The sequence below is a fragment of the Branchiostoma floridae genome, chromosome 7, assembly GCF_000003815.2.
Source record: "Branchiostoma floridae strain S238N-H82 chromosome 7, Bfl_VNyyK, whole genome shotgun sequence".
Lineage (NCBI taxonomy): Eukaryota > Metazoa > Chordata > Leptocardii > Amphioxiformes > Branchiostomatidae > Branchiostoma > Branchiostoma floridae.
In genome coordinates this window covers 8321423-8345690 of record NC_049985.1, presented here as the reverse complement: position 1 = coordinate 8345690, position 24268 = coordinate 8321423, and the positions used below count along the sequence as shown (strand labels likewise).

At 42.7% G+C, this 24268-nt stretch overlaps 2 protein-coding genes across 3 annotated transcripts in view; one reads left to right on the top strand and one right to left on the bottom strand.

Moving 5' to 3' along the window:
* The window catches only part of LOC118418903 (spermatogenesis-associated protein 4-like), a 15061-nt gene extending 14222 nt beyond the window's left edge, over nt 1–839 (top strand). The window contains exon 10 of the transcript XR_004831557.1: nt 827–839. The gene's annotated coding sequence lies outside the window, so the exon portion shown is untranslated. The remainder of the gene's footprint in view (nt 1–826) is intronic.
* Nucleotides 840–10282: 9443 nt separating this feature from the next.
* On the bottom strand, nt 10283–14409 carry LOC118419323 (protein sprouty homolog 1-like). 2 transcript variants are annotated; one of them, XM_035825684.1, is made up of 2 exons: nt 13844–14409; nt 10283–13173 (listed from the first exon to the last, which is right to left on the bottom strand). In XM_035825684.1, the coding sequence occupies exon 2, from the start codon at nt 13145–13147 to the stop codon at nt 11963–11965; it is 1185 nt and encodes a 394-aa protein (XP_035681577.1). In that variant the 5' UTR covers nt 13148–13173; nt 13844–14409; the 3' UTR covers nt 10283–11962. The 2 variants fall into 2 exon arrangements, with proteins under 2 accessions (XP_035681577.1, XP_035681579.1); XM_035825686.1 differs by lacking the exon at nt 13844–14409 and adding an exon at nt 13689–13707.
* Between the last annotated feature and the right edge of the window lie 9859 nt (nt 14410–24268).

The following is a 24268-nucleotide window of genomic DNA, read 5'->3' as shown; positions in this document are numbered from 1 at the left end:
TGTGTGTGTGTATGTGTTTCCAGAGTAATAGCTTCAGAAGCCCTGGATGAACTGTGATGATATTTGGTATGTCAGTAGGTGTTTGGGGCATGAAGGTCAAGGTCAATTTTGGTACCTTGTCAGCTTTCCTTGGTACTGCAGCAGAAGTTCTGGTTTTGCATTTCAATTAATAGTGTCAGAATGGTAAATGAGAGAAACTCATGTACATTGACTAGAAAACAATTGCAGCATGGTTTAAACTTTTGGGATAAGTTTTTCCTACAACAAAAACAGAGGTGTGCTAGGCAGCCGGCTTTCTGTGAAAAACGGACTTAGGTGAAGTAACGTCCATGTAAGACATTATGGATGCTGGACCATGGTTTGTTTATTTGTTGTGAAGTTGAACAAGTCTGCCAAAGCTCCAGCCCCGCATTTTCTCACGCTCCTTGGGTTCAGCCGGTCCCGTCAGCTCCGCACCTACCAGGGCGGTGACACCACCAACACCAGGGGGGCAAAAAGAACAGAAAGCCCAGAAAATTTCAAAGGATGACATTTGAACCTGGGCCCGCTCCCCCAACCTCACCTGCTTTCTTTAGCGCTGGTCACGTGACCGGCCCAATTGTATCCCATCTGTTGCCTCGTGGTTGCTGTAACTGGACACGGTAACCAGACACTACAGGTAATGACAACAGCCCACAGCCAACAATAGAAAGGTAAATAGTCTTTCTATATCAAACACAGTCCATTTCCTGTCCCTTGCACAGCCTTGTTTGAACAGCACTATGAATACAAGTCTCCATCCTTACCTGATCTGCCCACCTATCCCCACAATTTCCTATCAGGTCAGCCTTTTTGCTCAGAAACATAAGCCACTTTGTATACTTCAGGAGAGGAAGTTTATAGCGACCAAAGTGGCCCCGATGGAAAGGGCGGAGTTGTCTGAAATTCTGTTTGTCACAATGTGGTGACAATCTCATTCGAGTTTTCAAAAACATTCATACATCTACAAAATCCACAACCCTGACCTGCGCTGGCAAGTATTTCACTACACTGAAATTCTCTCTGCTATGTTGACATTCTTGAGTCCTGATAATTACAGTAACTATAGTTTTAGGATATAAATAAACAGAAAAACGTCCTATGATGGGCAATAGCTACATACAACAAGAAACCGGACACAAAAGAACAGGAAACAAGACATGTCATACATTTTGCCCCAAACAAATACTCCTCTCTTCCACTCGCTCTGGAAGACTGGTAGAATACAACTGGCTCAGTCAACGCATCACAACACACCTAAGGCTGGCTTAACGCACACAGGAACTGTCGTACAATGGTTAGAACCACTGGCAGACACACTTGGAAGAGACCAACATTTTTCTTTGTATGCACATACACCTGTAACCACAGAATTTCTAACAAAATCTTACTGTGATGATGTTTTCTTTCATACCTGTTTCGTCATTTGAAAGTGTATTTTGAACTAAAAAAAACATAGCAGTTAAATGTTCTCCCACTGCATTTTGTACATTGGCAATGAGAGGAGACAATCAGAAGTAGAGAAGACTAGGGAATTTGGGAATTTTTCCCCCCGAAATACCATTTCATGCAAATCCTTACCTTGAAAAGGTATCCTTTGGTACAGGGCTGTCTTCATGACTTGTTGGGATGGAAATTGTTGGATGGACAAAAAAATTTGCACTGTCCATAAAAAAAATATCAACTTCCTGACATGAAATTAATTAAAATGAATTTTTGTAGATCTAATCACTAAGATTTTACCATGATTTAACATTACAGCAGGTTTGGAAACAGAACAAATGAAAATTTGAATTTCATGGAAATGTTTACTCTGTCTTGTTCTGCATTTTGTTTTGTTTTGCATATTTTGTGTATCTCTATTGCAAACTCATCATATTTCTATCACAAAATCTGTAACTATAAACTTATATCTGAAATAAATTCTTTGTTGTTTATTCTCAAGTGTACAAATATCATGCTGTATTATGCTGCTGTGACAATTAGCTGGAGTTTGGTGAAACGTAATCCTAGCGGAAGTACACTAATCCTGCCCCCAATAAAACGGCTTGCACAAACAATGTAAATGGTTTCTGGGAGGGGCCCTGGACCTTTGACTATAGGACAAGGCACATAATTATCATTCTCCAAGCAGAGGTTACGGTCAGATGGCTATTACTAGTCGTAGTGGCTGCATTTTGTTGTCTATCTCAATTTCCTCCACCTCTAGATCCACCACAGAATGGAGGGCTTCAACCTTTTTTTATCTGATAGCACATAAGTAATGGCACCAACACCAATGGCACCAACACCAATTTTGAAGGGATAGCCGTACCGTGATGCATTCTGTGACAGAGCTGGTGGGAGGTTTAACTGGGGTTCAAGCACCGCCAAACTGACCATGCCAGTGGCTCTTAACTTTTGCCATAGCGGTTTGCGGTGCTGGGTTTGTGGTCTGGTAGCCCGGGTTCGAATCCTGGGAGACAAGAAACTATTTCTACTTGATTCTTACAGAGGCTGACAAAAGAATCATAGCCACTTCTAGCCCTACCGAATGTAACATTAACCTCTGATACATAAGCATGTCATAATACAGCAAGGCACGTGTACATCATCCCAAGGAGGTTATATGACGTGATATAACCTCCTTGTGATATAACCTCCTTGATCATCCTAATGAAGGTAGCAAAAAAGCTGGCAAAAAGTCAGTCGAGAAAAATGCCTTTGAAGAGATATAATAACATTCATTCAGTCATTCATTCAATAACATTAACCAGCTGACATTAACAGTTTTATATTTGCATTGCTGATTCCACCAATCTTCATCTGTACCTCAGTTACATCTGTAACAATGAAAAATGCATTATATGACATTAAGGTACAATTTTCTACGCTGTTATCATAAGCCAGGCTGTGTGATCCAATCAGAAGACCCGGTTCTTACGGGTGTATACTAGTTTTTCATTTGTCTGTATGTTAATAACGTTAATGACCTGCTTATCCGTGTGTTTACAGTGACACAATGCTTGGCCAGTGACCTACGAAACAATGTATAACCACCACATTTGGTGGTTCCTCACCAGGCTTCATGTCAACACTGCCAAGGGAAAAGTGGGTCATTATTTGGTGAATTGATGATCTTCTCCAGCCAAATTACAGATGGCTAAAGAAGTGTCTTGATTTGCATGCATATGGTAATGTCATGTGATGATGCCCCTGCATTTAGCAGGGTGCCCAACCCTACTATATTTAGTAACCTACTACACTTAGTTCTTCTAGAGATCAAGAGCTTCAGCCAGCAAAAGGTCAAGATCATAGCATGTCTAGAACATGAGAGATCAAAACCTTTTGTACCTTAGAAAGCACCTACATGTACAATGTATAATAGAACTTGTCCTTTACTTTACCTGTTGTTCGTCCGTCGACGTCAATGATGACCAAGAACATCACACTGTTACCTACCTGCATGTTAAATAAACAGATCCATCCACAGGTTGTCAAGTTTTTGAGGTATAATAAAGTCAATTCTGTAGGGAATGCATTTGTGAAATTTTCAATACCCCCTCCAAAAATCAAACACACCCATCCACAGCTTCTTGAGTTAAGCTGTTAAGCTACAAACAAATGCTACAGGAAATGTAGCTTCCATGGCAGAGAAAGCATGCACCTTAGTAGACTTTGTACCTTTGTCCCTTACTTAACACTTGCCAGAGTCATTGAACTGAAGAAAAAAATGTAAATATATTCACTTTTACAGTGGTTTGATTTTGCAGCAGGAAGAAAAGGATGTTTTTGAAATGTTTCTCTGAGACAATTCTGTGGAACATTGGAAACATATTTTCCTAAGGTGTCATGAATTTGCAGTTGAAAGGTCATCGCGAAAACGGTGAGAATGAAATCACAAAAGTTTCGAGACTCGTGTAGTAGTGTGTAGAGCTAAGCAATTATGCTCAAAGGGGCCTTCATCTCAATTTTGGAAACTACCTGCCAGCCTACATCATAAGGCAGATTGTAAAGCACATCATACAACTTTGTTGTTTGTTGGTCGTCAACACAATTACATTCATAAATAAACAAACAACCCTGTGAGCTTTAGCAGGTAGAAAGACCCGCCCCTCGATGACCTTGAGAAGTTTTGACGTCCTCTTTCAGGTCCTTCCTTGAAGGCGTCCAGGAACCAAGGACCTCTGACTCTGAGGCTTTGTTTGTTACATTTGGTCCCTCTGCATGTTTGCTGAAAACTTGGATAGTTTACAGGACTGTGTGGTAAAGAAACTACAGTCAAACCTGTAAGTGACAACCTCTTACAAGGAGGTTAGAAAAATATAACCTATACATTAGGACCACTTACTGGTGATTACTTAAATAATTTTTTCCAGGATCCCTGTCTATTGTGATCAACTATTCCCAGATCGGTCTGCTGCTGCAGTTTTGCAGTTGTAGTCTTGAATCCTGTAGACATGACAGAATGTATAGTTTCCATCTGGCAGTCCAAACCTTCCTTCCGGTCGTTTATTTAAATCGCCCCAACCGGCAGCTGCAACTACTATTCCCTCACATCTTCCACATACTTACCAGCACGGGATGCTGTCCCAAACGCAGTACACTTTGGTACAGGCCCTTATTAGGCAGGATGGAGGTAGACAATTGATGATGCAATCATCCTTCCACTGTGACCCTACCTTGGAGGACTCCCAGATTTGCACGAAGAATGTAGGAAACATAGACCAGGGCTTTCTCCTGCTCTATGTTTTGTCAATCACCACATTTAACAGGCAGTAAGGTTTTTTCATGGAGTAAAACTTGAGCACTGGATGAGAAAATTGTCTAGGAGGATTTGGGAAATGATGAAATTTCAACCTTGCAAGCCACAATTTCAGTCTTTCTGAGCAGTAAATTTCCAATGGAAATCTTGATTGCACTGGTGATTACCTAATAAAAATGTCATTAAGTTGAGATTTTTGCTTGCCAGTAGAGACTGTATTGCTGAAATTTTTCCCTTCAAGAAGGAATGCTGGAGAAAATCCTGATACATACCATGTAGATCTAAGACAATGACTGCTTACATTCGGACAGGAAAGGGTTACTGTAGAGTAAGCAAGTAGAGTAAATCAGTAAGCCTAAATATCCTGCTTACTGTAAATCTTGAAACTCTTGCGTGGGCTTTATTTTCACAGTGAAGTCATGACACCGTGGATACATTGTCTCCCTTTCATGACTACTGTACTACAGAATCAATTCAATAGCAAACATAGGACACAGCGAAAATCTCCATGAAATCCATTTTCCTCCTGGATTATTTTACAGTATTATATAAAAAGCCTGAAGAGTAGATGACAGGGGGGAGGATGCTGGTGATACGCTTGTTTTCAAGATTCAGTGACAGCACATCCAGATGTCCTGGGTTAGAATCTGTTGATATGCCACCAATCTTGTATCCTTGGGAGAGGCACTTTACACGACTTTCCTCACTACACTCTGGTGGAAATTAGTTCCTAGCTTTGGTTAAGACCCTGGAGGTTTAGACCATTCATAGGATAGTATGTTAAAGAGATCCCCTGTTTGAGGAGAGCCACACATTGAGCATGTTCAAGAACCCACCACACATACCAAAAAGAGGATGGGTCATTCCAGGAGTGAGTGGCTCAAAATCTAGTCCTAAACTCCTATGGCCACACCTCGGGCAATTACTGTTGTGTTGAGGTCACCTGAGTCAGCTCCAAATGGCAGCCGCTTGAGAGAGTAGTCTGCCAACCTAATAATAGCAATAACATAATCTACGAAGATGATGTACTTACTAGCAGGATTAATGTCCAATGATGTTTATCTCATTTGTGCCTCTGATGGGACTTAATTTTGGGGTTTCTATCCCTCTTCATTAGTTTAAAGCAAGTAACTATGAACCAAGGCGTTGAATTGATATTGACATGGCCTTATCTGTGGTCTCAAAGGAACAGGAAGCAACCCTGAATGTTTCAAAGTGAAACCGTTTTTTTGTCGGACCGGTCCCGAAAAACTGGACCTTACAAAAAATCAGAGGACCGGATGTTTACTATGCAAATGATGCGCTAATTTACACAATTCATATATCATGATCTGTGTCTAACAGCAATGTTATAAAGATGAAATTTCTGTTTCCTTAGTACAAAATAGGTCCACTACAAGAAAGCTGCTAGGAGGCCCCAAATCTGATCATTTCTTTAAAGCAGGTCAAGACCTAACCACAAGCCAAATATCAGGACAGTCTATCCATAGCTGTTCAACCACAAAACCACAGAGAAAGCCACAAACGCAACCACGAAACCATGCTGCCATATGCACTTCTGAAGTCATCTACCCCCACATTACCCCAGGTAGCCGCCCTGTTTTACCACAAAGAATAGATGTGTAACTGTTCTGTCTATCTGTTCCGGTCATGGCTGGTCATGCAAGACTGGCAAGGGCAGTCCCCTCAAACTGACAAGGCTTGAAAGTAGACTGACTGCAAGCTGCCCTACAGACTGGCTGTGCCAGCCCCCATTCCTCCCTCAGGCTAAGCTACAGGAAGAAGAATGGTGTCATAGATGCATTGTGAAGGCTATCAGGACACATCTGTCAGCTGGCCAATGGGTAGGATATCTTACCAGGCCTGTCCGACAGATCTCCTTCCATCGTGGTGCAGCACTGAAGAAGTTACGTACCCGATGATGGGACAAAATAACGACCGGTAGTCACTTACAGGCCAAGAATTTGTCAGGAATGATTATAGAGTGATAGAAATTACCACTTTGGTCTCGCTTGGAATGCTGTACCTGGAGGCTAAGGAAGCAACGTTACAGATTACACATATCTGCAAAAGTGAGTTTGGGTTATCAAATACCTTTATGATATTTTTCAGTTCCACAGCAAAAACTTGTCAAAAGTGCAAGCTCACCTGTACACCAACAAATCATAAGAACAACCTGCTTCCGTTCCAGACCATAAAGCTTTAAATTTATGGCCTGTTCCATTCTAGACCATAAAACTGTTTCTGATCTGAATTATAAATGAAACAAAGGACTGACTTAGAAAAAAAAGATCATACAACTGCAATTTTCAGCATGTTTGGCCACGTTTAACAGGATTCTAATCTCATTACTTGTACAGTATATCACTTATCAGAGTACTGTTGATTTATTTACTTTTGCAGTGGTTTTATTTTGCTCTAAGAGGAAAACGGTTTTCATTGTGTCTCAAATACATGGTTTCAAATACATGTAGCGCGGTAGTGGTAAATTGGAAATTCACATTCATGCAAGCACAAACGTGTGAATGTTCCTAAATGTTACCTCACCTTCACTTCAGTCAGAAATAACATCTGCTGTAGGAAGGATAGCGCTTTCCTTGCTATCTTTATTTCAAAGGTCACAACATAGGAAGTGCAAGTTGGGGGGCCAACTGTTGTATGATAGCAGTTTTATGATAGGTACCGTATCGTCGGATTTTATTTTGCTAATGTAAATCAGGACAGGAAGTCTGTAATCCTCAAAACAAACCTTTTAAATAAATACTACCACATTCAACATGTCCAGGGAACATACCGAGTTTACACAGCTTCATTTACATGTCGATGGCTATTCCTTCTGAGAATATCTTTCTCTGTGAGGCTATCAATTATAATTCACAAAGCGTATGAAGTCTAGAGCCTGGCTGCCATCATAGTAGTTTACAGGCTACCCCCCACCCCCATACCATTTTGAGGAAGCGAGTATGGGAGTCCCTGTAGGATAGCACCTTGCAATTTGACAGGTTGAAAAACAGCCTTGGTGAAGACTGCAATAGCCATAATAATGATCAGCATTATTAAGTCTCCATTTGCAGATCTAGTACATAAATATATTCATCCTTCAGGCAGAGATCAGGAATTTCTTACGGCTGCCACCTTTCCCTGCCACTTTACTATCCTATGACCGAAACATCTGCTTGGAGAATGGTAAACATAAAAGAAGTTTGTAGGATAATGCCTCTTAAAATGTTTGCCACTCATTTCCATCTGCCAAATCTTTATAGCACAGCAGTTTGTGGCTTTAGCAACTTACAACTCGTGTCATCAAAATCCATTCTACAACAAGTGTTCTTCATTGTGACTTCCAGCATTTCGATAATACAAATAATGTATTTCTAGAATATTGCAAGCCTTTTCTCTCTATCATAAAGTAAGCCATAAGTTGTCCGTCACAGGCTGTGTTATGTTCCTGACATTTGCACCCAAATGCTTTATCAACTGGCTGACAAGCCCTCTCCTGTGCTGCACAAGAGCAGTGGTCGAAGCTCAACCCCCCACCCAGAACACTAAACCAACATGAATCGGGCTTGCCAAACACACGAGGTGAAACTTTTGTTTCCCACAGTGCCCTACAACATCAACTACACTTGAATGGACGCTAAGAGACAATGGAAGCAAACAGACTGGAGTGAGTCAACTTCCGAGAGTGCTTGCCGACACAGAATGCCTGAGACGCCAAGGTAACTCCCCTCCATATATATTTAGCGCGGAAACCTGATCTGGCAACGCATCATAACAGCCTGTTTGAACGGAGGCGGGAGCCCTGGCATCCACAACACAATGTCTACAGTGCAAATAGGGATGATGGACTGGTATGATAAGCGAACAGGTCTGACCACAAAACAAGTACTGTTTGTCATGATTTACACCTGGTCTAACCTTGACTTTACAAATACCACTCCACTCCTCAAAGATTAGATTTTAGCATGCTCTTTACCCCTGCAGTTAAAAACACCCTATCTGAGCCAGTGAAGTGTTTTATATTGGAAACAAATTCTAAGTGTAAAGTTGAGGTCCAGTCCCTACAACCATAAGCACCATCCACCATCCAAACTGTACATGTAAAAACATAACGCCACCAGGTAGCCACCCATTCCAACCACATTGCAAATGTAATCTGACAACTCGGCTAAATCGGTCGCTAGCTACCGTAATGAATCCTTGCAAATATTGGACAGCGATGCCGACAATGTTTGCACTGCAATCAAGGCTACCAGGCTAGTCCTCCCCTTCAGGGGAAGTGTTGCATGGCTGGGCCCCAGATGCATCTGTATGTCCCTTCCTGTTTGGCTACCTCGGATGGATGGCCGGCAGCTCGACTTTAGGGGGACTTGACAAAACTAAAGCCTGAGGCAACAACAAATCTCAATACCTGCATTGTGAGCCTCCCTTATGTACACAAGTGGGGGACAATAAGGCAGGGCAGGACGCAGCCGTTTGGGGTACATTGAACTGAAGCAAGGCGTGTACACACCTCACTGTGCACCTTTACATAGCTCTGATCAAAAGTCATAAGAAAGGATGTTCACACAACCTGTCAGCCTACAGATTGCCCTGATCATACGGGCCCTGTTTTCAAACCTGGCACTTGTTTAATTCCACACATGTGTGAGCAGACTTCAGCAGAGCTTCCCATGTACTTTGTTAAAACCCTTTCCTGTTGGGATAGCCTTTTGGCGAAAAGTTTGTATTGGTTTCGGATGAAATTTGTAGTTTCTAGACTGGGAAAGGTTAATCAAGCACATAGGCAGGCATGGTTTAACTGGGACATCATTTAAACCATGAGTTCTGGATAAGTTAGTCAGTATTATAAACAGGATTACATCCAATTACAATGTATAGAAATATCTTCTTTCCTGGAGGAAGAAATTCATTAGTTACAACAAATTTACTGCATCTGCATGGCTCCATGACATAAATGTATAGCACAGTACAATCTGATGTGAAATACTTCATAGGGTAAAAAGAAACATTCAATGATGGGAACTTTGGGTAGGAAAAACAACTTGTAACAGTGATAAAAGAGGCACATTTTGCTTGCTTTGGCTGAACGAAAGCTATTATGAAATTCTGACTGTGATATAGGTCCTAAGAGTTGAACGTAAAAAGAAAGGTTTTTATGTGAGTACACAGAGTAGGATGACAGCTGAACTGTATCTTTTCATGGCTGGCCTACAAGCCCCCTGCCTGTCTCTGGATTTCACCACTGATCATGTTATAAACCCTCCACTAGCCACGCCCTGATCCATGTACTGTAAATCCATTTAGTCTTGCTGTGGTTTTATGTTGCAGTTTGAGGTTTTTGCGGTGGTTTATATTTACAGTTGTGGTACATTAGTAATAAATGTGTACATCAGAAATGCATATTCGCGGTATGATGAATTTGTGGCGAGTGGTCACTGCAAAAGTTTCAAGAGTTACGGTAGCAAATAACACCACCCCAATCACGTTACTGTAGAGGAAACAAGCTAGACACAGTTGTCCAATTAAACTCAGTAACTCAAGCTTTTTATTGGTGATTGGTTGTACTTTCCCCACAAATGGCAGTGTTGAATGATTTAAGTATACTCCCACAAGGAGCAACTTACTACCAATCCTAAATGAACTCTAGATGACCTTCAGGCATTTGGCAGAAATAAATATCATAAAATAATAGAATTCCAAAATAATGATAATAAATACTTTTCTTCCACTAGCAACAGATGCAAATAAAGGTGTTGAGAAAAGGTCTTAAATATTTTTAGGAAGAGACAGGATTTTGTACATATACAAACATACATTGTAACAACTATACACTCTCGCAAAAGTGCTACTGACTTTGCTTTCTCAACAAATTCTCTCCAAAATTTCTTACATGTTCAATATTTTCAGGAATGATACAACAAATCATATAATACTGTACACATTTTCATACAATATGGCACCTCTCTCAACATAATTATATACAAAAATAAACAAACAGTCCCGTGACCTTTTCTGTGGGAGACCATTTGGGAGACTTGTAGGGAAAACGTGTTTAGTGTTCAACAATCTTCTCTGTCTTTACAAAAGACTAGCAGGGGTGACTGGGGCATCTACGTGTGCCAGAATGGAGTAGCCTTGACTGCTGCTGGAATGGACCAGCCATTTGACAGATGTAGTTCCTGGGAGAGTTAGTTGTTGTGAACCGAATGACATACAGTGCCTTTTTCCTGTACATTGCACAGTCGCAGGGAGCAAATCTTTGACACAAACCTTTCATTTCTGGCTTTTCTGCTCGGCATGCATGCAGAGAGTAGATTTCTCAAACATCTGGTTTTAGATGTAAAGGGAGGGGGAGAGGGGAAATGCCATCTACAGCTGCAGTCAGGACCAATGCAGACTGTAGAACAAATGTCTATCCCCAAGAGGATTCCTCTGCGAGCCAGAGGCATCCCAGTACAGGGATAACAGACAGATACATGTAGAACATGTTGAAACCAAGATAAGGAATGAAATTAAAGTGAGAATGTGGCCAAAACAAAAAGGGTTTTCCAGGTTAGGTCTAAGGTTTGGTTATGAAAAAAAGTATGAAGGACTCTTTTAAAATGCGATCCATTGCAGAGTAGGTATGCAAGAAATTAAGAGATAAGCCCAATTGAACACTTTCCCACTGAACATTTTGAAATGAGTATCCTTCAGTGTTGTCACCTTTTATCAACACTGTACAAACCAAAGGGGAAAATTTTCAACTACAGCTGTACTGTATACAAAGTCTCGGAGTTGTCTTTCACAAAGCAGTGGTTTGGGCGGGTCTTGCGCAATATACTCTGGCTCATGATTTACAACTTTGGGTAATAATAGAGAATACAGATTGAACCATATACATAATAATGAATGTGCAGTTGGTAACAGAACAATTTTAGTATATAGAAATTTTACATATGACAATTGTTACAACAGAACAAAGAGTTAAGAATATTGTGGCAGAAATAGTAAGATAGTTATGGATTATTTCTCAGGTGATTTAGGGAATAGACACTGGGAGGATAGAAAATAGATTTATGGGTACAAGGCTATGCAAATGAGCATGACAGGCAGTGCTGTCCACTAGCTTGAGAACATAATTTGTTGGCTTTATTTATTATCTACTACTTATAAGTAAGTTTACCTGTACTGGCGAGTCTGTACATATCCTGTTTGCTAGCAGTTCGTTTGGTAGTTGGTGCTTTGAGCCTGACTTCTACACAAACATCCCTTTTTATGTTCTCTGTGGTTACAGGCGGTGGTTAATCTCATACATCCCCGCACAGGAAGGTAGCACAACAGACAGGGCAGGAACATCCCCATGAGTCCCAGGGCAGTCCAGCGGAGGAAGCAGTGTTTCCTACTGCAGGAACAGGGGTTGTCTGCGCTGCGGAAATCATCGTCACAGTTGTCTTTGCTACAGTGGTAGAAAACTCCCTTCACACAGCACATACATGTCGCATAATCCAGAGCATCTTCACTAGTACACATCAACCTATTCCCGCAGGTTGCATCGTTTGTACTTTCTATTTTCTTCTCTGCGCAATCCGGACATATGCATCTCCCGCACTCCGAACACTGGAAGAAAGGATGCTCCTCCGATTTGATTTCAGTTCTCACCTTGATTTTATTCTTGTCCGTCTCCTTTTTAATGGTGCTGGTGTTGTGTTGAAACTTTGGTTTCTTGTGTGCGACCGTCCTTACCTCTACATGGTCCCGGTCGGACCTACTGTCCACTCGTACGATAGTGTTGACAGACCTTAGCGACCCGGTTGAAGTTCTTTGCAGACTGTTGTTATTTTTGGTCTTCTTGAAGGGGTCCACGTACTCGTTCTCCACTCGATGTGAGCTGGGTTTAATCTGGTCTATAGAAAGAACGTCCTGTTCGTTCTCTGGGACTTGAACCCGCGCGCTCCTGTTGTCCCCAGAGCTGCGTTCCGCCCTTCTAGTCGAGCTACTCCGCAGGTTGCCCTGCCGCGCAAAGTTGGCTGATTCCCGTGAAATCCGAGCGGAACTTCCGTGGGGAGGACTCCGCGAGTCGCGGCCATTTTCAGAGCGGGAGGCGCTGCCGTCTCTCCCCGATTCCCGGGACTCTCGTGTCCCCGAGCTGTTCCTGAGATGTACCCTGGAAACCTCCCGAGCGACTCCGGGGACCGGTTGAACCGACCGCCTGCCCGGCTCGCGAGGACTACTGTGTCTGTCCCTCCGCGCGGGGCCGGGTCGGCTCGGGTCCCGCCGCGTGAAGGTTTGTGTCCGCGGGGTGGTGCGGGGACTGTCCGGACACAGTTGACGGGGTAACCACACTAGATCCGGCTCCTTGTGTCGCACAGTCGGCTGCTGGCGGCTTCTCCGGGGCTCCATCTAGTTCTCACCGCGGCCCCGCGATTCTGCAGGAAACACAGGGAGAAGAGAGACCATTTTAACGACAGCCACAACATTCTCCAACTACATCCGGACCTTGAGTCATGCGACCGGGGATCGCAGGCCTCTTCCGTAGCTAAATTTATACCAAGCTTCCGTGGGAAGCGCGGCCAGGGCTCGTTCGTGCCTCCCGAAATGCGACTGCGAAGGAAATATGCCCCCTCATCACTTGATACTCGAGGCATGTACCTCTACACACCAGATTCTACACTACCAGTGCCTGCTGAAAGTTATACCTGGCCCTGCTTGAAGGGTGTGTAGTGCATTGAGAGCGCCTGCTTGTAAAATACAGGCTCCATTCAAGCATAAGCAAAGAGCGGAAACGCGGTTTGACGAGGGGGAGAGGGGTCACGCAAACTCCCTCAGCCGTGGCTGAGCCGACATGCCGAGATAGGACGGTTTGGGAGGTCCCTACAGTTCTAAACACATCAGTATTCAACAACAGCACACTTTGTAACATAGCAAAGAAGTCAGACCGTACAAAAGAACAACCACTACGGTGCAAACTGGCAAGCGAGCGACGCGGGCACCGCCGGCCTCGCTCCAATTTAAACACACGACAGGAATTATGAATGAACGTCGCCCGCACGCTACAGAACCGTCACGTCGAGCCAAAAACTATCCTACCGTACTTACAAGCCCTCCATGTACGATCATGGATCGTTATCCCTTCGCTTCTCCCATGTTTTCCAAGCCCAGTAAATCCTGCGGTGGAAGAGCTGATCAAGTTGGCCAGGCTTCCCCCGATGTGTGTCCACCAAATATGGAGGGCCAGGCCGCGTCAATCTGATGGAAACTGACACCTCATTAGCAGCCTCTGGGGAGAGTTACATCCGGTCCACCGGCCGCTCATTGGTCACAGTCTGATCCTTTCATTTTATCAAAGGGGATAGTGTATTCCCTGACCCGGTCCGCATGCTAATGGTGCCGAAGAAAAATAGTATCCAAACTATGTCTGCGCGACCTCCTTGGTCTGAGAGAGAGCTCCTCTACTCAAAACAGGGCATGTTGTCAGGAGATCTCGTCCGGTTTGGCTATACTAGTGATAATGGGGTATTAGTTTGGGGTGGAGGCTACGTGCTCCAGAGCGATCCGCTCGGAGGTTTTGGTATTCAAACACCGCAGCTATTCAAATCCGCAAGCCGGGCATTTTTGTTGCGACCAAGTACTGCGCACCAAAGTTTTCACAGCCACACGCACCTCGGAAAAGAAAATTGTCTGCTTGCTTTTGTAGTCACACTCGGACGGTCCTGTGTAAGGCCGCGGTCTACCTCACTGTGTATGGGCGGGGGGTTGAGCCAAGTAACACCAAGAGTCAGATGAACATAACGCCTTAGTTATACAACGTCCTTGGTGGAAAGAATTAAATTCTTCCGGTGTCTAGGACTATTAAAAATCCGTACCACAAATAAACAAGTAAAATTCATGGACCAAGCCTTCATAAATTGTGAAAAGACAAAGATGATTCCAAAATAGGCAGACAGTTTTTGTGCCAGTATTTATCCTCCAATTTCAAAGATTTTATACTATTCTGGGTATGACAGATTATGTTATATGACGAACAAATTATGTTCGTTCGCGTGACTTTAAATCTGGGGTCCCATGTGCATCGTTCACACTTCCAGTCGGAGATTTGTCTTCTACCTGGAACCCACCAAGGAAACGATAAACAAGTATGTCCGGAGCTCTGACGTCTTTCCTGTCTTGATTGATTCAAGAGCTTCTTATCAAACACGGTTGTAACAATGTTGTTTGCTTCCGCTTCGGGACAAATATAATGATTAAACTTTTACAGACACCGACATGTACCAGCAACCAGGCAATTTGGACAAACTCGAATTAAAGTACAATGTTATGGGCAGGGTTATGCATGTATTCGGGGGAGGGGCTTTGTCTAGAGAGGGATTTTGTATGCATTGGACTCTTTTGAGAAAATATACTGTGATGTTGAAACTGGAAGAACATGTGAATGTATAAACCTCCTTGATGTAAACAAAAATTATGTTGAAAGAGCTAGAGAATGCCCATGTTCCATTCCTTCAACAACAACAAGATGGGGGTTTAAAAATGTACAGACTCAGCCATGTGACTTCTTGTCTTGTATGTGAATGTGATGGTTGTGTAGAAAATAATTTAGCGAGGCTGAGAACAACGTTTCACATCTGCTTGGCTCTGAGTGGCCTCCCGGTGCATGGCCCCCCGGCGCGCCATATGAAACTGATCAGTGGGAACACGGCGGCAAGGATCGGGGTCGGCTGCTGGCCGTGTTTATTCTGCTTGACTTCCGGATGTCATTCACTCATACAACAAGCGCATCCTCCCCCCAGCCTGGGTCCAATCCACGACTTCCCGGGGGGTGCCGCAAGGTCCACAACACCGCCATACCATGAAGGGTTGCCCGAGCGGTGAGGTAAAAGTGATTGGCGGCGGCGAATCCTTTGCCAGCGAACAAAAAACCTGAAGATTTGTACGTTGATCCAAACGTGCAGACCTTTTGTTGTCGGCCCTGGAACAGGTGGGTTATTTTTGTTGTCCTTGATTGGCCGGTGACGTCCTGACAAACCAACTTCCGATCTGGCCGCATAGTTAACGCTTCTGGCTGGATTCCAGCGGCCAGCGGGGTCTTTGCACTCTTTCTTTCAACAGTTCAAGGCCAGCTGTTCGCACGTCTTTGTTTTTTCTTCTTTTCTAATTCCATCCTCCTTATTTTGCAAGTAGTTTAGATACCCACACAAGTATGTGTATTCTTGATTTGGGAGGGGTGTCCAAGATTTTATTAGAATTTTGCAACTGAGGGTCTGCATGGGGGATTCTGACAAAGGACTGGCTACAAGAATGATTAATTCTTCTTCAAGAATGATTAATTTGCCAACATTACATATTGATAAATGTATTAAAGGTCTACTACGTAACATTTGAACAAAACAAAAAGTAGCTTATCCTAGTTTTTCTTTACATTGTTAGTTCAATCAACCCTATAGCATTGCATACCAATATTTAGGGAGAGACGCTGCGACATCATTGCACCAAATAAGCATGTATAAAAATTGTGATCTTCCAACAAACAGATGGGTTCAGGCCTGGTCACTGCCTGGCTGGTGTTCCTTATCAGCCTGGCTTCCCAGTGGGGGGCCAGTTGACAGTTTCCTTTGAGTACAGTAGGTTAGCTTATATATAGTTTTCTGTACAAGGTTTCTTTCAGTTTGAAGGGAATATGACCTCAGCTTGTTGATACCCTACAAAATAGACTAATAAGTTCATGATTATATGCTATTTTAGAATGATTAGATATGAGTGTTTCCAAAGAAGAAGATCTCCATTGTGTTGTTTATCTCCAGTCTGCCATGTGCTAACTACCCCACCCCGGGGGACCTACCGGTGGCAAGCTGTTTTACAAACAGGAGGGTCTAACTAGGGAGGTCAACAGGTTACAGTGGGCCCAGAGCAGAATGTTATGTAGGCTAATACCTTACGTTGCAAACGTGAAAAAATGACACAAAAGTGTCAAAAACTGTCAAAAAGTGGTAGTAAATCTGAAATTTCTTAGTTCTAGAATATTTCAAATTTGAGCGCAAAAAACTACGTAGTAGACCTTTAAAAATTCTTGGATTTAATTGCTTGGGCTAGCTTTGAGTAACAGTGAATTGAAATAGCTTGCAACAAAAAGGCATACTGACTTCCCTTTTTCTTTAAAAAATTATGTTAATTGTATTTTGTAAATGTTTATTAGCTTTTGCCAAAATGGTTATGTTTTTGGTACGGTTTGTTTGTCTGTGGACCAACTACAGAAGTTGCGAATGGGTCTTTATGATATTTGATATGTGGATAGTTCTTAGGACATCTAAGGTCAAGTTCGACAAAAGGACTCCTGGCGGCTGTCTATGGTACTGCAGCAGAACATCCATTTTTTATGTCTCATGTTCTGGATATGCTATGGTCATAATTTTTCAGTGGTAGATAGCTCCTGGGACAGAGCATATTAGTAATTTTTTTTTTTTTACTGCATCATTGCATGGCCGAATTTTGCTTGAAGGAATAACTCAACTCTCAAGAAGAGGTAATGGATTGTCATGATATAACGTTACATATATAAAATAATAATCATGCAAAGTCCGTACTTTTTAACATACTGTGATTCGGGACATAAGTCCACTAAATGGAGTGGCCACACCAGTTACATCATGTTTCCAGTGGTTAATGGAGTGGCCACACCCATTATTGTTCTTGTGGAGTCATAAGAATTTTAAAAAAAAACACCATTTTGCTGTACAGCATCACACAAAATGAATCTAAAAATCCCAATTAGCGCGGGGTACTGGAGCGCCAGCTGGTGTGCTGCAAGTTGTTTCTCCTCAGCTGAGGCGCACTAATCAGCCTGACCTTCAGCTCTAATCATGATGGAAGGAACAGCTAAAGTGTGACATGCTACTTCCTACCTCTAATCACCAGGCAGAGTGGCAGGGGAAGGTGCTTGGCAGCCATGAAATGCTGTCAGAGGAGTCAATGATTAAATAAATCCACAGTGTGCCTACCGATAGTCACATTTTTTGCCACTGGTAGCAAACATTGAATTATGTACATGTAAAGAAAAAATGATGGGAGGATTGAATTTATTCATTTTGGATCATTATGGATCCCGTTTGACTCTACAATGGTTAATCAACAGTGACACCGGTTCTGTATGAAGTACCATAAATGGTGATGCCTCTTGGCACTGTCGGCAATGAAACAGACCAGTTTTCTACTCCCTGAGCAGAGGTTTGGCTCTGGCTGTTTTTTGACGTTTTTTTAGGTGTTTTTATCGGGCTTTCAAATGTTTGGATGCAAAGCTCCTTGATGCAAGACATAAAGAAAATGGTACAAAATAGAAAGCCTTGTAAAAATACCTAAAAAATTTTTTTTAAAGCCAGAGCTGAACCTCTGGGTGCAAGACATTAAGAAAATGATGCAAAATAGAAAATCTGATAAGAATGCCTAACCTCTGCTTGGAGATTACCAGTTTTCCACCTCCATGACCTAGCTAAGGGTCACTGTTAGATGCAAGTTAGGCAACTAGAGATCCAAGAACTGGCCAAATCATTTATTTCATTCCTTAGTGGGACCCCAAAATTTCTTGCTTTTTTCTCTGACATCAGGCAAAAATCAGTGCATGTACGATGTCATCCATAAAATTTACTTGTAGTGGCCTTAGTTTGGGCTATTGCTAATAGCTATGTATAATCTTTGTTATTTCCTGAAATACCCATAGCTTTGTCTGGGAATACTTCCTAGTATTTGTCTGAGATAAAGGTAATGCGGCCTTGTCACCTTTTAACTACCCACTGTGGATGGGTCGTGCCCGATCTGACATTGTGGGAAACGTATTTCTGAAGATTTTATTAAATTCATATTTATTACATTGATGAAATGTTGGCAACTATTTCAGTCCTGTGACAATTCAGTTCATTGTAGAAACTAATACTAGAGACTTGTAGAAGCCTCCAATGAATGCTTCTCAAACACACCCCAAAATTACTTTCGATAATGATGTTTTTTTCCCAAGTAGCATGACCACAGAAAATCAGTTGGTCACTGTGGAAGTTTTGAAGTTTCCAGATAATGATGCTTGGAAAAACGCTCGCCCACTTTCTGAGCAACAACACCCACAAGTATATATGTTAAGGCCACACCAATTCAATTTCTTGGTTCTCGGATTTCCCGACCCATTTTTTGCCGATTTGGAAAAAAATAAAAATTTTGTCCCAAGAAAAATAATATAGGTTTTGCTATTGCAGACCTTTAAAAAAACTCCTTCCAGGGGCACATACTGCTAATAAACCAATCAGAGCTCTTATTTGCAGTCACATGATCAGAACAGTGGTATAAAATCAAAGGAAGAGATTCATTGGATAAATCATGCCATGAAAAGCTGAAAACTTGACTACTTACCTTGTTTTTTTTATGTTATATAAGTTCACCACAGACTTTTTGCAATTTTTTTATTATTTTTTTTTTCGACCGACCACCCCAATATTTTTCAGAAAAAATCCGAGTGCCAAGAAATTAAATTGGTGTGGCCTAACCAAGCAGATGTTTGGTCCAACTTTTTCTTTTTTTTCATTTACACGTTCACATCAGTTTTAAGGTCACTGTCTTCAAATTTACACAATTTTTTTTATCTATCCATCCATTTCGCTGGCATTACAGGCAGCCAAGGTGCTAATATGTATTACCTTATGTTTATCTTTACCAACTTGCCATGATCAACACATTCCAATCAGGTAGAATCATTGCATGTACACTTGCTCAACAACTCTAAAAAAATTAATGAAACCTGAACATTACTGTTATGCTGCTTACAAAAATACAAACAGGCATCACACACAGACTCAAAGACATAACTTTCTCAGCCAGTATGATAATGCAAATTAGAGCATCCTTTGCATAGTTAATTGTTGACTGAGGTATTGCCAGAAGGCAACGCCACAGGAATTTTGTTTCGAGTTATTGACAACAAGGTAATTGGTTTGTACTTTGGTACTCAGGAAGAAAGGTTTGCCACAAAGAGCAGGAACAGTCTGAATGTGGAGAGCCAAACAGATTGATTACCTTCGACAAGAAGTAGTCGATAAGGCATCAGAAGGATGACAGCTGAGACACAACAATTTATCAGTTTCGACCTTCTATTCAAAAGTCTTCATCAGAATGACACCCCAAGAACAAATACTTTTGACAAGAAGGTTATGTTTTTGGGGCTGGGCTGGTGGCTTTTTGTGAATAGAGCAATATTAGATTCTATGTAACTCAAGAAATTATGGATAGGTTTTCATGGTATTTGGTATGTTGGCCAAATGCAGAAATAACTAGATTATGGGCCCTTGGCAGCTCTCTAGGGTACTGCAGGTGGATTCCAGCTTTAATATGTCATTGTCTGGACACAGGTCAGTATTTCAATGATAGGTAGTCTAACTCTTGGACTCATAAAAAGTGGGTTTAGGCTCCCTTGCTGTCTTTCTGAAGCTGCAGGGGCTGATTTCAAAGGAGAAGAATTCAAGACAGGTTTGGCAGATCATAATGACAAGGGATGATCAACATATTAACTTTAGTAATTAACTTTAGATGCTTCTTATGCATATAAGAAGCTAACCTTCAGACAGGCAAGCCAGAATTCATAGTAGAACTTGTACTAGAACACACTCTTCTCATAATCATATACAGTTGTAGTTTGTGAAAGATGGCTGTACAAACCAGAATTTAGCAGTATTAAAGTGTGTAAGAAGTAGAGACAGTCTCCTGGCTCCCAGGATTTGAACCTGGGCTGAACCCGAGCTAATTTTGCCAAACAGGTCAGACTCCTTTGGCATGGTCAGTTTGAAGGTGCTTGAACCAAACTGTCACAAGTGTAACCAGAGCATAAAATGCAATTTGGACCCCACCCCCACTCAACTGGCATTACAGGTCACAGGAGAGGCTGTTGTTGCCTTTCCAAGCCCTTCTTTTGTGGAAGGATAAAAGGACACTAGCCTTTGACCCCCACAGGGGATGTTTGCTGATGCTGGCAGATACCTGTCAACACCTCATCAGCCTAGTTATAGTACTATTACCGATATTTCATATGTCTTAATTCTCTGTGTATCACCAGTGACTGGCTCTCAAGGACCAGTACTCACTTACCCTGTCCAGATACAAAGCTACATTATCCATTCATTTCCATGTGTAACAACCTGGCAGTCTGGTTGCTGGGGTCCGCATAGGTGGGCCAGCCAACCACAGCCACTCATTACCTAATAGGTTCATTAATCTTAGCATTAGCACCAAAACTTTGACCTGTTGCCATGGCAACCGGTTGGTGGCTGCAGTTGGAGTGACAAGTTGCTTCCTGTGTGTATTATACATGGGGGAAAATGAGGCCCTTGCAGGCTGATCCTTATCAGGAAATGTTTTACCTAATGTCAATCAAACCTCCCTGGGTAAAGGAGAGAAAAGATTATTTGGACACAACCTAAATGTACAGCATAGAATGGTGACCAAGCACTGTTTGCAGGGTTCTTCAGGTGACCTAATTCTCTGTTGTCTCAAGAATCTCTTCACAGGGGGTATGCATTGTACAACTTCCAAGCAGATGAAGAAAGGCAAAATCCTATTGTTTCTCAAGCTCCTGGTTGTGCAGAGTGGATAATACAGAGTGGAGGGCCATTCTATGGTCACACCAAATTGATTTCTTGGTTCTCGGAATTTTAGAAGTGAGAATATTGCAAGAGGGCATCTCAAAGCTAGAGGGTAGGGAGGAAAACTTGATTTAAATAGTTCACCCCATAATGCTGAGCAAACCAAGGCACAAACCAAGGCACAAACCAGGTCCCCAGGCTTTATTATCATTATTTTAAAATCTGAGAACCAACAAATCAAATTGGTGTGGCCCAGGTGGGAGCTTTCTAGTAATTAGTTTCAAATGGTCTGCCGCTCTGTACAGCTGGGAGCTTGAGAAACATTAGGATTCTGCCTTTCAACATCTGCTTGGAGTTCATGCATTGTAAGGCATTGAGACACTGTCCTTGGGCACACTCTACTACATGTAGACATCCCAAAATCGATTGGAGTGTAAAAAAAAAGAAAAGAAAGCAATTATCACAAGGGTGGTCAAAACACACAACATGGTGTCATCAACTCTTGTAATTCTACTGGATGGCATAATACTGCCACATGAGAAAAATACATAAGTTGAAAGTGAATTAAAGTGATGTACATTGTACATTATGAGAGTTGATGTTACTGGTATAATAAGGGTTTAGAGAAATTTACATAATCAATGTATGCAAAATCTTTTCACAGCCTTCTTTGCATAGGAAATAAGACAAGATAAATAAAACAAGAAATTTACAAAAGCTCTTGATATCACATTGAGGTTTCTGAAGTTTTGTTCAAATATTGGTGCTTTTTTTTCTATTCATATAACATGTATTCATATTCATATTGCCCTGCATGCATTCTATATTGTCTTGCCTTTTTGCTATCTAGACTGTTGTCTTCACCGATCCATCCCCTCCCCAATAGTTACTGGCCTGTCCCTAAAGCCTGGCCCAACTGTGTAAAAAGTTATGGAGCACATCTCTCCTGGTATGTCCCACCGTTGGCCGGGATCCCCTCCCCAGTAGTTACTGGCCTGTCCCTAAAGCCTGGCCCAACTGTGTAAGTTATGGAGCACATCTCTCCTGGTAGTCTGTTGTCTTCCGTCCCCTCCCCAATAGTTACTGGCCTATCCCTAAAGCCTGGCCCAACTGTGTAAGTTATGGAGCACATCTCTCCTGGTAGTCTGTTGTCTTCCGTCCCCTCCCCAATAGTTACTGGCCCGTCCCTAAACCGGCCCAACTGTGTAAGTTATGGAGCACATCTCTCCTGGTATGTCCCACAGTTGGCTGGGATCAGAATAACTCTCACTCCTGGGTAATGTGCAGGCGTGAGGCCAACTCAGCCAGGAAGGAAGGAAGGAAACACAGATTCCAGGCTTAAAGAGCCTTAAATGAGCAAGCGGCAGGCTAGGAAAATGTTAGTTGCTGTAAGTACAATGTTACACCTGTTTGGGGGAAACAGACATAAATGGAATATAGTAAATGTCGGTACATTCAGAACATTTCAAGGGCTCTCCACCATCAAGTTGCCCATTACTACATTGTATATAAAAAACTTGATGGCCATATCCATTTGTTCTCTCTAAGCAGTAGTTGATGGGGAAAATCGTTACTCTCCAGGAAGAAGTTAGGCTCTGGCTATTTTTTGACGTTATTTAGACGTTTTTGTCGGCTTTCTATCTGTACTATTTTCTTGTTGTCTGTGTTCTTGTTGCCTAACTTTAGGCCGCGAGACAACAAGAAAAGAGGACAAAATAGAAAGCCTCATTAAAATGCCTAAAATAACATTAAAAAAACAGCCAGAGCCTAACCTCTGCTTGGAGAGTAGAAAATCTTGACCTTTTTCTTATGATACTGTCTTTTTTTCCAGCTATCCTCACCAACCAATTTTTGGGTGGGGACAGATCTAGCTAGCCTCTTAAAGAAAGAGGTCACTCTGCTTAAAAAGTAATTTATTTGGCCCCTCTGGTGAGTGTTGAACCCCTTTGAGGACAGCAGATGGCAGCCTTGAAGCAGGCTTCTTGGGATGCTCACTATGTTGATGTCCGTCAGCTCACCGGATCCGGCAGCTCGCCGGGTCCAGCAGTTTGCAGGGTCCGGCAGGGTGCCGGTTTCGACAGGGTACCGGGTCCGACAGGGCACCAGGTCCGGCAGCTCGCCGGGTCCGGCAGCTCGCCGGGTCCGGCAGGGCGCCGGGTCCGGCAGGGCGCCGGGTATGGCAGGGCGCCGGGTCCGGCAGGGCGCCGGGTCCGGCAGTGCACCGGGTACGGCAGGGCACCGGGTACGGCAGGGCACCGGGTCCGGCAAGGCACCGGGTACGGCAGCTCACCGGGTCCGGCAGGGTACCGGGTCCGGCAGGGCGCCGGGTTCGGCAGGGCGCCGGGTCCGGCAGGGCGCTGGTTCAGACAGGTCACCGGTCTGGCAGGGCGCCGGGTCTGGCAGGGCGCCGGGTCCGTTAGATTCTAATTAATAATCTAAAATCTCACACAGTGGAAAGTGTGTCACCGTTTCATCGACATTGAATAGTTGTCCTTCAGTGAGGTTCAAAACAGGTTTTGCAGTAAACTTTTTAGAAAGTTTGGGTACTGCAGCGCTGACTGATAATCTATGCTGGTACTGCAGCATTGAAACTGTGGATATGCCCTATGGGATGGTAAACAAGATGGCATCCATAGGTCATCAGAATCCCAAGATGGCGACACCCTTTGATGTCAACACATTCAAAACAGGCTTTGTGAACCAGTAATATTTCATATAGCAGTCCACTAAAATGAATATTTCCCATTGTGTTAGGCAATACTGCAGATTCTAAAATTTTCCATGGAGGCAAATCATAATAATATTAAAATATTAAAATATAGCCCCACCCCATTCTGAACAACATGGCCTTCCTCCCATCAGTCTGCCATCATGTTGACAAAGTGGTCAGGGGTAAGGGTTATCACTGCCTGCA

What these genes read in the sequence shown, in the direction of transcription:
- LOC118419323 (XM_035825684.1), bottom strand. Translation starts at nt 13,147, where the DNA reads ATGGAGCCCCGGAGAAGCCGCCAGCAGCCGACTGTGCGACACAAGGAG.